Below are 15,035 nucleotides of genomic sequence, written 5' to 3'. Positions count from 1 at the left end.
TCAATTAGAGCTGCTCTGTTTCTTGCATGGCAGGATTTTGCATACGATGACTCCAAAGTGGAATTCAATGTTGATGCTCCCAATGGTGTGGTGATGGAGGGATACCTTTTCAAGAGGGCGAGCAATGCTTTCAAGACGTGGAACAGGTAAGGACAGGCTCGACTGTCTATTTATCTTTCATTTTATGGAGGAAGCCTGATATTGAGTGTGTTTTCTTCTCCTACCAGGCGATGGTTTTCGATACAGAACAGTCAATTAGTGTATCAGAAACGACTTAAAGTAGGTGGTTTGCAGAGATAAATTCAGATATGAATACTTTTCAGGTGCTACAAATGATTATTGTGAGCTGACGCTGTGATCTGCTTTATGTTGTAGGATGTTTTGACTGTGGTAGTGGAGGACCTGCGGCTTTGCTCTGTGAAACCGTGTGAGGACATTGAGAGAAGGTTCTGTTTTGAAGTGGTGTCACCTACAAAGTGAGTACTGTCACATGTGTTGTGTGTGTGTGTGTGTGTGTGTGCACAGTATCTAATATCAGATCAACCCCTATCAGGAGCTGTATGCTGCAGGCTGAATCTGAGAAGCTCCGTCAAGCTTGGATTCAAGCAGTTCAGGCGAGCATTGCTTCTGCCTACAGGGAAATTTCTGACAACTATTACATTGAGGTCAGTCCAACTACTCAGTCACATTAATGCATGGGATTATACATCAAAATGTAATGTAAAGTGGTGAAAAGTTATTTTAAAGTTTAGATGAAAATTGGAAATTGGGTCACTGATGAATAAGTGTGTGTACAATGTAGGCTATAGAAGTAAAAATATTTGACGTTCATTGGAAAGGTATGTTTCGTTTGAATTTTTTATTTTTATTTTTTTATACTAAGCAGTGAATATTTTTTTGTGTGTGTATATTTATACACACACATATACATCTACACACAAATACATACATATATATGTATATATGGGCTTGAAACCAATCAAATATTTCTGGACTGTAAAGGGGATTCAGCTAAATACAGTGGCATGCGAAAGTTTGGGCACCCCTTGCAGAATCGGTGAAAATGTGAATAATTTTAATAAAATAAGAGAGATCATACTAAATGCATGTTCTTTTTTATTTAGTACTGTCCTGAGTAAGACATTGTACATAAAATATGTTTACATTTAGTCCACAAGACAAAAAAATTGATGAAATTATTCAAATAACCCCATTCAAAAGTTTGGGAGCCCTTGGTTCTTAATACTGTGTTCTGTTCCCTGATGATCCTCGACTGTCTTTCTGTTTTGTGATGGTTGTGCATGAGTCCCTTGTTTGTTCTGAACAGTTAAACTGAGAACTGTTCTTCAGAAATATCCTTCAAGTCCTAAAATTTTTCAGTTTTACAGCTTCTTTCGCATATTTGAACCCTTTCCAGCAGTGACTTTATGATTTTGAGATGCATCTTTTCAGACTGAGGACAGTTGAGGGACTCAAACACAACTATTTAAAAGATTCAAACATTCACTGATGCTCCAGAAGGAAACAAGATGCATTAAGAGTTGGGGGGTGAAAACTTCTGCACAATGTATGAATGGCATTTTTAATGTGTTTTTAAATGAACTAATAGATCTGGGCATGAAAATGGGTGTTGTACCATTGGCCCGATTACATAAATTGCATTTGACATAGCTTGAATGTTAAGAAAGTTAACCCAAACTCTTGATTCTACAGCGTTTGGACAGGACAGCGTCTCCCTCCACGAGCAGTATCGACTCTGCCAGCGAGCCGCGGGAGCGTATTGTAAGGGGAGAGAGTATCCTACAGCGCGTCCAGTCTCTGCCAGGAAACGAGATCTGCTGCGACTGTGGCCAGGCCGACCCTCGCTGGGCCAGCATCAACTTCGGCATTCTGCTCTGCATCGAGTGCTCTGGCATTCACAGGTGACAGTCTGCTGTTTGTTCTAGTCAGGATTGAAGTTATCCACCATGAGCCTACTGCAATTTAAATTATGGGAGGCATTTCCAGTTTAGGTTTAAATGTCACTCAAATAGACTGGAACAAATCCTTTCGAATCATAAATTTGCAGTGTAAATAATACTGATCCTGAGCTGTAGATTTGCCTTTGTTCTGTTTTTAGACACCAGGTGAATAACGTAACGCTTGGTATTTGAATGCAGCAAGAATATCGGTGGAAAAGCGCTTTTCAGTCCCCTGCATTATTTTTCTTCACATTATTTGTGTTCCGACGTAACAATATGAAAAATTACAACATGTGCTGCGTTTGTGGTCGGCTCTTCCGATTGAATTTGTAATATATCCCATGAATACGCAGAGAATCTTTTTTCATCCCCAACTCATCACGTCTCTTTCCAGTTTTGTTTTCACACAGATGCTTTCAAATTATTTTGTCCCCGCTTTTTTTACTTAAATGTTTCCAAAGCAGTAAATACTGTCAAAATGACAAAAAAATTAAGTGCGAGTGAGGCAAAATGTTACATGAGATAACCGTGTCTGTAATATTGCTGTGAAAATCAAACTTTAGGGTTATTCATGGTCTGTTGTAATAATTTGTTAATGCTTTTGCACTTTAAAATTTCAATGATCAGTGGTTGAAGGTTGAGTGGAATAATGTCTCTTCATTGTACCTTTTGCTTATTGTTTACATGTAACGGGAAGTTCCTCCCATAACTGGGGCAAAGCATTATAGATCATAGGAAAAAGTTTTATACTATAAAGTATAATGTACATTGCTCCCAGCATCATGCAGCTGACATAAAGACCCAACATCTAAACATCTGAAAAGCCATCTGCTTCCATACTGATTTGACTGAAGATATAAACAGTCCTTAAAGCACCTGCGTCAGAACATTTATCCCAACTGCATCTCTCATGACAGATTGAACCCAACAGCAGAATGGCTTTCCATCCATATGAGGCTCATGTAAACACCACGTCACACCCTCAGGGTGAAGCACCTTTTCTGCTCCATCAGTTCCTCTGCAGATTACCGGCGCCAGCCTGCTAATCAGATTAAACCTCTCCTGCCTCCTCAGAGATGGGCGTCTGTGACCGAACGTTAGACAGAAGCCTCATAATACACAGAGGCATTAGATTTGATGTGCTCAGACACAACAGGGGCTGCAGATGGGGGCTCTGTGATTATGACGGGTTTCTAAAGGAGGCTGATCCTAATGGGTCTTTGGTAGTTTGAGTGAAACATTTATTTTGCAGTGAGAAAATATAATGGAAGTCATTCGACGAAAAGTGTGCCTAAATTAGGACAATGCCATCTTGAGCACGCTTGAAGCTATGGTTGATTTTCTTTCTCTGCAGAAGTCTGGGCGTCCACTGCTCTAAAGTTCGCTCTTTAACCCTCGACACATGGGAGCCAGAGCTTATAAAGGTAAGAGCCCAGTGAGAACTAGATAGATGAATCTCACAAACCTGTCACAATTATGTTTATGTTATTCATCCAAATCTACGTACGGATTCAATTCAATTATTCAGAATGCTATTACATTGATTTCAAATTGGTTATGTAATAGTTTTTAGTTTAATCAAACAAATAACACTTTATGACTGTTTTCTTCGTAGTTAATGTGTGAGCTTGGCAACACTGTAATCAACCAGATTTATGAAGGTGCGTGTGAGGAACAGAGGCTTAAGAAACCTGGTCCCAGCAGCTCAAGGTCAGTGTGCGGCGTTATATCAATAGCCATGACATTATATTTTCATATGGCTGATGTTTCATTTACAGAAGCTCCCGTTTGTGCTTCTGGTGTTTTATTTAGGCAGGAGAAAGAATCGTGGATCAAAGCTAAATATGTGGAGAGGAAGTTTCTGAAGAAGATGTGTGGCTCCGAGGCTCTGGTGGAGGGGAGCAGAAAACCACAACACTGGAGCGTGAAGAAGTGCAGAAGACACAACAGCTCCGTCAGAGCCCCTAAAACACGCCGGAAATACAGGCACGACGCCGGGATCATGTCGCCAGCCAATCTCTCCGCTGGTACTTGCTTGCTCATTTCTGAACGCATTTCTTCTACTGTTTTCTGAGTTAGCCCTCATTCAGGTCCATTTAGACCTGGAAATAAATATATATATATATAAAATTACTTTTCAAATTCATTAACACCCTCAAAATATGCATCATTTATTTTTATTATTAGTTTTGTTTTACAATTTCTTTTTTGCAAGATATAACAATTTTGGACTTGGTATATATGCAGGTCATTAGGTGTCAAAAATACTTTGAAAATACCTTAAAATTTAGCCTTTCCCCATATTTTTTTATAAACATAAGTATGCCTATTGATGAGCCACAGCAGCATGAAAAATTGATGACTTTGTGATCTGACAGTAAACATCTATGTAAGTAAAATTAACTTAGTTTGTTGGAAAACTTAATACTTTAGTAACATTTATGTTGTTTTGATGTTTTGTCGCGAATAGGTATGTTTCATAAATGTAGACTGTTTTTGAATTATACTTATATTATATACATATTTCAGTATTTCAAATGATAATTTCAAAGGAAATGCCATTTATTCCAGTGTACTTTAAACTGAAAATGATCAGATTGTCTTAAGTTTTTGATTTCCATCATAGCTTTTTGAAATTTCAAAGAGTTTCTCAATTTTAAGTACTAAAAAAGTGAATTCTGTAATAACATGATAATAACATAGTAAATTTAAATAAAAAAAAGAAATACCATTAACTATTTTGTCATTCACTCATGGTCAGATACAATATTTTAGTTGAAAAACATTCAGTTATGGATGTTCTATAAAGTAATGATTTTAACGGACGCAAAATGAAAAAATACAGATTTTGAATGGATTATGAGTGTTAGACAAAGTGAGATTGAGGTTGACATGATGATCTTCTCTGTTTGTCATCCTCAGCTGCAGCAGCCGCAAAGTTTCGGAGAGAATCCTTGTTTTGTCCCGACGAGCTTGATTCTCTCTTCTCATACTTCGACACAGGCTCAGGGCCTCGCAGTAAGTTCCTAATAAGACTTTACCTTCTAAAAACCCCCAGACCACCAAGTCCACCCCAAATATCTCCTGCAGATTTAATTTTGAGAAACACTGGTCTGCACAAATGCCTGTTGCAGACCAATTTTCTAATGTATTGTGTGAGGAGTCAAGGACTGAATGATTGAGAAGATCACGGTGTGAGTAACGTGTCCCTCGCTTGGCACCCATTGGCCCCGCAGGTCTCAGCAGTGATAGTGGGCTTGGCGGCAGTACTGACGGCAGCACAGACATACTGGTTTTTGGCGCAGTGGTGGACAGCGTCACTGAGGAAGGTGAGAAGACCTACGTCCTACTTTGGTATGGGATCTCTCTGTGGTGTGTTGATCCCCTTCATCATCTCCCATGTCTTTGTTTTATTGCAGAGTGTGAGGACTCGGATGAGTCCAGCGGGGAGGTTGATATCGAGCAGGAAGCGTCGGATCTAGAGGACGGCAGGGAGCTTGACCCGAATGCGCTGCTTCATAAGGCGTCACGGGCCAGAAACCTACCGGTCATGGCAGAGGCGCTCGCACACGGTGCAGATATCAACTCTGTCAGCGAGGAGGACGAAAGCAAGAGTCCATTAATACACGCCGTCGCAGGGGTGAGACTGAATACAATCTGGTGTAGGATTTACTGTGAAGCCATCTTCACTCATAAATTGCTAACATTTCACAAATATTTCCAAAGAAATGGCAAACATGGAGTAGAAAGACTAAAAAAAAAATTATTGGCTATTAGCCCCAAGAAGCTGTGGTTAAGAGTGAATTTATAACAGGTATAAGGGGCTTTGTTAGGCACAACGCGAAGCATTAATTGTTAACCACGGCTCGTTGGGGATTATTGCTCTTTTAAACCGTTATTCCATATACATAGCAAGGTTTCCCATAAGGAAACAAAGCAAATAAAATATAATGATATTAATAAAAACATTATTCTTCCGCCAAACAACGTAGTTCCTCAGAAACGAATCTGGTTGCAACAAATTTGTTGCCGAGCAACACACAGACACAGAAACAAAAAGGTGCATGTTTGTAGAATAATTTATACGGCTTTGAACCTGGCTCAACCAATCAGAATCAAGGACCGGAAATATCCATTTTATATTCTTTTGTTTTAATGCCGTAAGCCTGGCTCACACTATAGGAGTTTTCAAATCATTACCGATTTTGAAATCTGGTTGCCGCACACACATAAGGAGGATCTTTGCACATTATCTTCACTCAAATATTAAACGTGCACACACTACAAGATTTGAACATCGTGGCACATCACACACTGCAAGAAATCATTAAGATATCACGTGATCTCACGCAGCAGATTGGCACTGAATGTTTTTTTCGTTTTTTTGTGTGCTAGCTTTGTGCACTCAATCAGTGCATTCAAAACTGATGTGATTTCACTCCAGCGCTTCTATTTCTCCTTACACTTCTGATGCGCTTTCGACACATTATAGAGACAGTTGTGTTGTTACAAAATGTCAAGAAACAGTTTCCTCTATCTCCACTATCCAGCGAAGCCATACATCAGCTGTTTTGTGGATTTCCGCATTGGCTGTGAAAGTACTGATGTATTCATGTAGTCATCATCATCCAGATTTAAGTCCTAAATATCAAACATGTTTGATAATAATCGGGGCTGCCCGGATCAAGTAGGTGCGAGATTCGATCGGTGAACGCCTCACATTACCAGAAAATCCGCGCCGAACATCGGGACAGATCGAGGTGCTCAACAAGATGTTTGCTTCGATTCTCGGGAGAGGGACTAAAAATCCTGTAGTGTGAGCCAGGCTTTACTTTGCTAAAGATTTTTTGACAGTGTTTACTTTATGTACAGCTAGTAGGTTAAATTAACAGTGTTTCTTTCTCTCTCTCTCTCTCTCTCTCTCTCTCTCTCTCGCCCTCCCTCCCTCCCTCCCTCCCTCTCTCTCTCTCTCTCTCTCTCTCTCTCACCCTCCCTCCCTCCCTCTCTCTCTCTCTCTCTCTCTCTCTCTCTCATAGGGCTCTCTGATAGCTTGTGAGTTCCTGCTGCAGAATGGAGCAGATGTTAATCAGAGGGACATACGAGGACGGGCACCTCTGCACCATGCCACGTGTCTGGGTCACACAGGGTAAGAAATGACTCGCACAGACATCACGAAAAAGTTGCATTCCGAAAACCTAGTGATCTGCCTACATACACAGTTCAGTTGTAAGATTCACGTTCTCATTGCCAAGGCTGTTCCAAACAGTAGGGAGTACAACTCACTGCCACAGTGCAAGGGGATTGTGGGAGGTTTGCTAGAATATTGATTAGGGGTGTGTGATGGATATCATCTGTGGTAATATCGTAATTGTGTGATGGTACGTAAGAGAGGAGGAAGCAATTGCAGGTAATTAGAATGGTTGTTTATTGATGGTAGAAAATACAGCGAAACTGAAAGATGAAGGCACAGTCCAGGATGTGGGCAATGGTGACGGAAGGTCTACAGTGGCGTGAGAAGTGCTGGATGGTGAAGTCGGTGGTGACGGTGTAGACGGTCGATGGATGAAACCAGGAAGTGACCGGAACACTCACACGAAGACGACAACACGAACACAATCCAGAACACTAACACGAGAGACGGTAATCCAACAGGGAGACTGCAACATGAGTGAGGATCTGACAACAGACAGAGAGAGAGGTGAGTATATGTAGCTGAGGGGTGATGAGGATCAGCTGGAGCGAGACAATCAACACCCAGGTGACCACAATCAACTAAACGAGCACATGGAGACAACGTAAGTACAAAAACAACCACAAAACATGACACGGAGGAAACACTGGATTTCCTACCGTGACAGTACCCTCTCCCCTAGGACGTCACCTGACGTTCCCAGCCTGCTTTACCTGTAGATTGTAATCATCTATAAGGTGGTGATCCAATATGTCCGAGCAGGAACCCAGCTTCTCTCCTCCGGACCGTAACCCTCCCAATCCACCAAGTACTGAAATCCGCGTCCCCTCCGTCTAGAGTCCAGAATACGATTAACCGAATAGGTGGTTTCCCCATTAACGAGACGAGGCGGGGGGGGGAACCGGGGCAGGCGGATTAAGACGGGAAGAAATCACCGATTTAATTTTGGACACATGGAACACGGGATGAATCCTCCTGTACGCCGGAGGAGGGCTAAGACGCACGGTTACCGGATTAATAATTTTGGTAATAGAAAACGGGCCAATAAATTTGGGAGCAAGTTTGTTAGAAACGGAACGCATAGGAATATTCTGGGTAGAAAGCCACACTCTTTGACCGACGACGTAACGGGGAGGCTTCGACCGGTGGCGATCGGCCTTAGCCTTGGTGCGCGACCTAGCCTGGAGCAGAGCTCTGCGAGCTCTGGTCCAGGTGCGGTGACACCTCTGGACTAGTGCGTGTGCGGAGGGGACCGAAACCTCGGATTCCGTACTGACAAAATTAGGTGGTTGGTACCCTAAGCTACACTTAAATGGAGACATGCCCGTAGATGACACTGGCAAAGAATTGTGTGCGTACTCCACAATTGAGAGTTGCTGACACCAGGACGAAGGATTATTGGAAGCCAAACATCGCAAAACCCTTTCGACATCCTGATTGGCTCGCTCGGTTTGACCATTGCTCTGGGGATGGAACCCGGACGAAAGACTAACAGTCGCTCCTAACAATTTACAGAATTCTCGCCAAAATCTGGACACAAATTGGGGACCCCTGTCAGAAACCACGTCTGTCGGAAGGCCATGTATACGGAAGACGTGGTCAATGACAGCTACCGCTGTTTCCTTGGCTGATGGCAATTTGGGCAAGGGAATGAAATGAGTCGTCTTCGAGAACCGGTCCACTACGGTTAAAATCACCGTATTGCCATTAGAGGGCGGGAGGGCGGTAATGAAATCTAGCGAGATGTGGGACCAGGGTCTCGAAGGGACAGACATCGGTAAGAGTAACCCCTCTGGAGGTCGATTGGAAGTCTTCCCAATAGCGCAAACCGAACAAGCCAAGATGAAGTCGTGGACGTCACGAGCCATACCAGGCCACCAAAATCGTTGCATGACTAGAAACCTAGTTCTACTAACCCCTGGGTGACAAGCAACACTGGAACAATGACCCCACTGGAGAACGTCTGACCGTAACCCCTCCGGCACAAACAATCGGTTCGGTGGGCAACGAGCTGGGGGCGTTACCCCTTCTAAGGCAGTCAAAACCTTCGATTCGACCTCCCATCTGAGCGCGGAGATAATGATGGTCCCCGGTAAAATGGGCTCGGGAGTAGCAGTACGATCGGAACGCTCAAAAAGACGGGATAAAGCATCGGGTTTGATGTTTTTGGAACCCGGCCGGTAAGAAAGTGTAAAATCGAAACGACCGAAAAATAATGCCCACCGAGCCTGCCTGGAGTTAAGTCTTTTGGCGGTTCTAATGTATTCGAGATTCTTATGGTCCGTCCATACAATGAAGGGTACACCCGACCCTTCAAGCCAGTGACGCCATTCTTCCAGTGCAAGTTTGACTGCCAACAACTCTCGATTACCAATGTCATAATTAACCTCCGCAGGGGATAAACGGTGAGAATAATACGCGCAAGGATGAACCTTTTCGTCTGAGGATGCGCGCTGGGACAACACTGCTCCTACCCCCACCTCTGACGCGTCGACCTCCACTATGAATTGACGTGAGCGATCAGGGGTGACGAGAATGGGAGCCGAAACAAAGCAGCTCTTCAGTTTGGTAAACGCAGCCTCGGCTGTGTCTGACCACCTGAACGTCAATCTAGGGGAGGTCAAAGCGGTCAGAGGCGCGGCTAGTTGGCTGAAATTGCGAATGAAACGCCGGTAAAAATTGGCGAACCCCAGAAATCTCTGCAGGGCCTTGCGAGACTCTGGGGATGGCCAATCTGCCACAGCCTTAACCTTATCAGGGTCCATGCGAACACCCTCAGTCGAAATGATGTGTCCTAGAAAAGAAACAGACTGTGCATGAAAAACGCATTTCTCCGCCTTGACAAACAACCCATTCTCTAGCAACCGCAGAAGCACTCGTCGTACGTGTTGCACGTGTTCCTGGAGAGACGAAGAAAAAATCAATATGTCATCCAGGTAAACATATATAAATAGATCGACCATGTCTCGTAACACGTCATTAACGAGTGCTTGAAAGACTGCCGGCGAGTTGGTTAGCCCGAAGGGCATGACGCAATACTCAAAATGGCCTCTAGGGGTGTTAAAAGCAGTCTTCCACTCATCCCCCTCCCTGATGCGGACCAAATGATAAGCATTACGTAAGTCCAATTTAGTGAAAACAGACGCTCCCTGCAACCTCTCAAAAGCTGAAGACATAAGCGGTAAAGGATAGGTATTCTTTACCGTTATGTTGTTCAACCCTCGGTAGTCAATGCAAGGTCGTAAGGATCCAGCTAACCACAGATCCGAGAAGCCAATCGATCCTTGGGTTGTGTTTCTGGAGCCAGGTGTGACCGAGAACAATGGGGGATAGAGGTGAGTCCGTGATGAAGAATGACATCTCTTCCGTATGGTTGCCAGCTGTGATGAGCGAAACCGGTAGAGTGGTCTGTGTGATGATCGGCAGTTTGTGTCCGTTGAGTGCAAAAGGTGCAATGGGGTGTTTGAGGGAGGTGAGAGGAATGTTGAGCTTCCTGGCGAATTTGCAGTCCATGAAACTGCCCTCGGCCCCAGAATCCACCAAAGCGTGAAGATTAAGTGCGTGGGTAGACCACCGTAGACTCACCGGAAGGAGTGTCGATGTAGATGAGGTCTTCTTGGCAGAGATCCCACCCGATAGTAGCCTTGGTTTTACTATCGGGCTTGGTCTTTTACCGGACAGCGCTGGATGTGATGTTCTTGGCTGCCACAGTATAAACACAGTCCCAGGGATCTCCGCCTGATCCTCTCCTCCCGGGAGAGCCGAGCTCGCCCCACCTGCATGGGTTCAGAATCTCCAGGTGGGCTGACCGCAACTTCTGAGCGCTGACGCTGAGCCTCCGGTCTGGTCGCGAGAACAACTCTCCCCCTCCGTCTGTCGGCTTGGTCGAGTCGGTTGTCTATCCTGATGGTGAAGTCAATAAGACCATTGAGAGAAGTGGGGAGTTCAGCGGCGCGGATCTCCTGTTGGATGCGGTCAGCCAACCCATGCAGGAAGTGATCCCACTGCGCCTCTTCGTTCCACTTACACTCCGCCGCCAGGGTGCGGAACTCGATGGCATAGTCGGATACGGACCTCTCTTCCTGGCATAGATCCGTGAGAAGTCTAGCCGCCTCCCTCCCGGCGACGGAGCGGTCGAAGACTCGTCTCATCTCCACCGAAAGGGTGTGGAACGATGCACAGCAGCTGTCCTGGTTCTCCCACACCGCCGTTCCCCAGAGGGCAGCCCTCCCCGTCAGTAGGGACAAGACGAAAGCCACCTTCATCTCCTCGGTGGTGAACGTGCGGGGCTGTAAGGCGAAGTGTAGAGAACAATGTGACAGAAATGATCGACAAAAGTTTGGCTCACCCGCGTATTTCTCAGGAATGGGGAGGCGTGGTTCGGGCTGGGAAATCCCTCCGGAGACGATCGGCGGTGTGGGTGGCGTGGGAGGCGCAGCGGGTGGCGGTTGTTGTTGCTGTTGAGCCTGGAGAGCGAGCTCGGACACCTTCGTCACCATTGCTTGGAAGGCTTGACCCATCTCATCTATCGCCTTGTCTTGGCGCTCCATACGATCACCGACTCTCTGCAGAATGTCCTCTAGATGAGATGGGGAGCGATTGCCTGCTGCTTCCATGAGTGTCAGATCCTACTGTGATGGTACGTAAGAGAGGAGGAAGCAATTGCAGGTAATTAGAATGGTTGTTTATTGATGGTAGAAAATACAGCGAAACTGAAAGATGAAGGCACAGTCCAGGATGTGGGCAATGGTGACGGAAGGTCTACAGTGGCGTGAGAAGTGCTGGATGGTGAAGTCGGTGGTGACGGTGTAGACGGTCGATGGATGAAACCAGGAAGTGACCGGAACACTCACACGAAGACGACAACACGAACACAATCCAGAACACTAACACGAGAGACGGTAATCCAACAGGGAGACTGCAACATGAGTGAGGATCTGACAACAGACAGAGAGAGAGGTGAGTATATGTAGCTGAGGGGTGATGAGGATCAGCTGGAGCGAGACAATCAACACCCAGGTGACCACAATCAACTAAACGAGCACATGGAGACAACGTAAGTACAAAAACAACCACAAAACATGACACGGAGGAAACACTGGATTTCCTACCGTGACAAATTGTTGTTTTAACAATGTGATTGGACATTATTGAGTATTTTGTAAAAACCATTCAAAGCACACCTGCTTTGTGATGCACATTTACAGTGCGCTCTTTCACTGCATGATTCAGTCTATTAAAATACATCTAGAATGATCTCAAATTCAAGACATGTGGGCAGAAAATGTATTATGCCACTTCATATAGCTAATCACAGGGGTTAAAGCAAAAAAAAAATTAGCCTAATTTATTTTCAGGGCTTGGGGGTTGTGGGGTTGGACACATACACGGGGTAATTTGACTACAGACTACAGATTATGGTGGGATATTTGAAAAAGCAATAACAAGAAAGGTTACTCACTACAATATGGTGCAAACACATGTAACGATGCTTTTGATATCAAGTTTTGCTGGTTAGCGTTGTCCTTGACAGTGAAGATGACCTACAATCTAAAACATGACATTTCACAAGGTGAATCATACGCATCATACAGCTCACGAGGCGAAACATACACATCTTACAGCTCACGAGGCGAATCATACACATCGTACAGCTCACGAGGCGAATCATACACATCGTACAGCCCACGAGGCGAATCATACACATCGTTCAGCCCACGAGGCGAATCATACACATCGTACAGCTCACGAGGCGAATCATACACATCGTACAGCCCATGAGGCGAATCATACACATCGTACAGCCCACGGGGCGAATCATACACATCGTTCAGCTCACGGGGCGAATCATACACATCGTACAGCTCACGAGGCAAATCATACACATCGTACAGCTCACGGGGTGAATCATACACATCGTTCAGCTCACAAGGTGCATCATACACATAGTACAGCTCACAAGGCGAATCATACACATCGTTCAGCTCACGAGGAGAATCATACACATCGTACAGCTCACAAGAGCTCACAAGGTGAATCATACACATCGTACAGCTCACCAGGTGAATCATACACATCGTACAGCTCACAAGGTGAATCATACACATCGTACAGCTCACATGAGCTCACAAGGTGAATCATACACATCGTACAGCTCACAAGGTGAATCATACACATCGTACAGCTCACATGAGCTCACAAGGTGAATCATACACATCTTACAGCTCACAAGGTGAATCATACACATCGTACAGCTCACAAGGTGAATCATACACATCGTACAGCTCACTAGGTGAAACATACGCATCGTACAGCTCACAAGGTGAATCATACACATCGTACAGTTCACAAGGTGAATCATACACATCGTACAGCTCACATGAGCTCACAAGGTGAATCATACACATCGTACAGCTCACAAGGTGAATCATACACATCGTACAGCTCACAAGGTGAATCATACACATCGTACAGCTCACAAGGTGAATCATACACATCGTACAGCTCACAAGGTGAATCATACACATCGTACAGCTCACAAGGTGAATCATACACATCGTACAGCTCACAAGAGCTCACAAGGTGAATCATACACATCGTACAGCTCACAAGGTGAATCATACACATCGTACAGCTCACAAGAGCTCACAAAGGTGAATCATACACATCGTACAGCTCACAAGGTGAATCATACACATCGTACAGCTCACAAGAGCTCACAAGGTGAATCATACACATCGTACAGCTCACAAGGTGAATCATACACATCGTACAGCTCACAAGGTGAATCATACACATCGTACAGCTCACAAGAGCTCACAAGGCGAATCATACACATCGTTCAGCTCACGAGGCGAATCATACACATCGTACAGCTCACAAGGCGAATCATACAAAAATTTCTGATTAGCTAGTAATGTTGTTTGGTTGAGAGTGAAAGCGGTGTTCCTCTCATACATTGGTAGGGGAACTCATGAACTTGAACGTGATATCAACAAGTGTTTTTAGATGTGTTACAGTAATTCGTTCCTGAATTAATCAACTGTTTAAATGATTCAGTTCAATCGCAATGACTCACTCATTAACTGTCACTTGCTGCCACCTACTGGTGGTTTTACTTTCACATTTAAAGTATGTTTTTATTATATACATTTCAAATAACAGTTTTATATCAGTTATGTTTTAATGTTTAATATATCCAAACATTATTTATGCATTTGCAACTGCAGGTTAATAGCATTCATGTCCTGCACTAAACAGTGTGTAATCCCACCTGAATGTCTAAATGCAGCTTCTGTGTTTCCTCTGCATTGCAAAGATGGCATCAAATAAAATCTGTACGTGTGTGAAAATAGTCGGATGTGACCGAATTTGTAATCGTTAGCATTTTCTGTAACTGTTAAAAGTAACTGTAATTTAATTAATTTATGTAATTCCATTACATGTAACTAGTTACTCCCCAACACTGTTTGTCTCTAAGACAGTTTTTCCAAACTGTAGTAATACGCCGATCTACCTTAGAATTACCTATAATTTAACAACATTGTGTACTGCATGCGTGTGTCCACAGACAGGTGTGTTTGTTCCTGAAGCGAGGAGCCTCTCAGCTGGAGGTCGATGAGGACGGGCAGGACCCTCTAAGTATTGCTGTTCAGGCAGCCAATGCAGACATCGTCACGCTGTAAGTCAAGAACTTCACTTCCCTTAGTAGATACTCTCTGAGTGTCACTGCACATGAAAGCCAATGTTTTTGTTCTCTCTCTCTCGGTCAGATTGCGGTTAGCCCGGATGAACGAGGAGATGCGCGAAGCGGACGGGCCCTTTGGACAGCCAGGTCAATACCCCAGCAGCAGTCCCACAGAGCAGCAGTATAGAAAGTGTAT

The 15,035-nt window shown here is 44.3% G+C and overlaps 1 protein-coding gene across 1 annotated transcript in view; it reads left to right on the top strand.

The window, feature by feature from the left end:
- Positions 1-15,035, top strand: part of LOC127967762 (arf-GAP with coiled-coil, ANK repeat and PH domain-containing protein 3) — a 75,312-nt gene that overhangs the window by 56,091 nt on the left and 4,186 nt on the right. The window contains exons 10-23 of the mRNA XM_052568423.1: positions 34-146; positions 228-279; positions 376-476; positions 554-665; positions 1,714-1,922; positions 3,316-3,385; positions 3,577-3,671; positions 3,774-3,988; positions 4,884-4,979; positions 5,198-5,290; positions 5,381-5,601; positions 6,998-7,107; positions 14,723-14,833; positions 14,925-14,986. Coding sequence (XP_052424383.1) covers positions 34-146; positions 228-279; positions 376-476; positions 554-665; positions 1,714-1,922; positions 3,316-3,385; positions 3,577-3,671; positions 3,774-3,988; positions 4,884-4,979; positions 5,198-5,290; positions 5,381-5,601; positions 6,998-7,107; positions 14,723-14,833; positions 14,925-14,986 — 1,660 coding nt within the window. The remainder of the gene's footprint in view (positions 1-33; positions 147-227; positions 280-375; positions 477-553; positions 666-1,713; positions 1,923-3,315; positions 3,386-3,576; positions 3,672-3,773; positions 3,989-4,883; positions 4,980-5,197; positions 5,291-5,380; positions 5,602-6,997; positions 7,108-14,722; positions 14,834-14,924; positions 14,987-15,035) is intronic.

The sequence above is a fragment of the Carassius gibelio genome, chromosome B11 (assembly GCF_023724105.1).
Source record: "Carassius gibelio isolate Cgi1373 ecotype wild population from Czech Republic chromosome B11, carGib1.2-hapl.c, whole genome shotgun sequence".
NCBI lineage: Eukaryota > Metazoa > Chordata > Actinopteri > Cypriniformes > Cyprinidae > Carassius > Carassius gibelio.
Note: the sequence above shows the minus strand (reverse complement) of the source record. Positions and strands in the feature narration are given on the sequence as shown.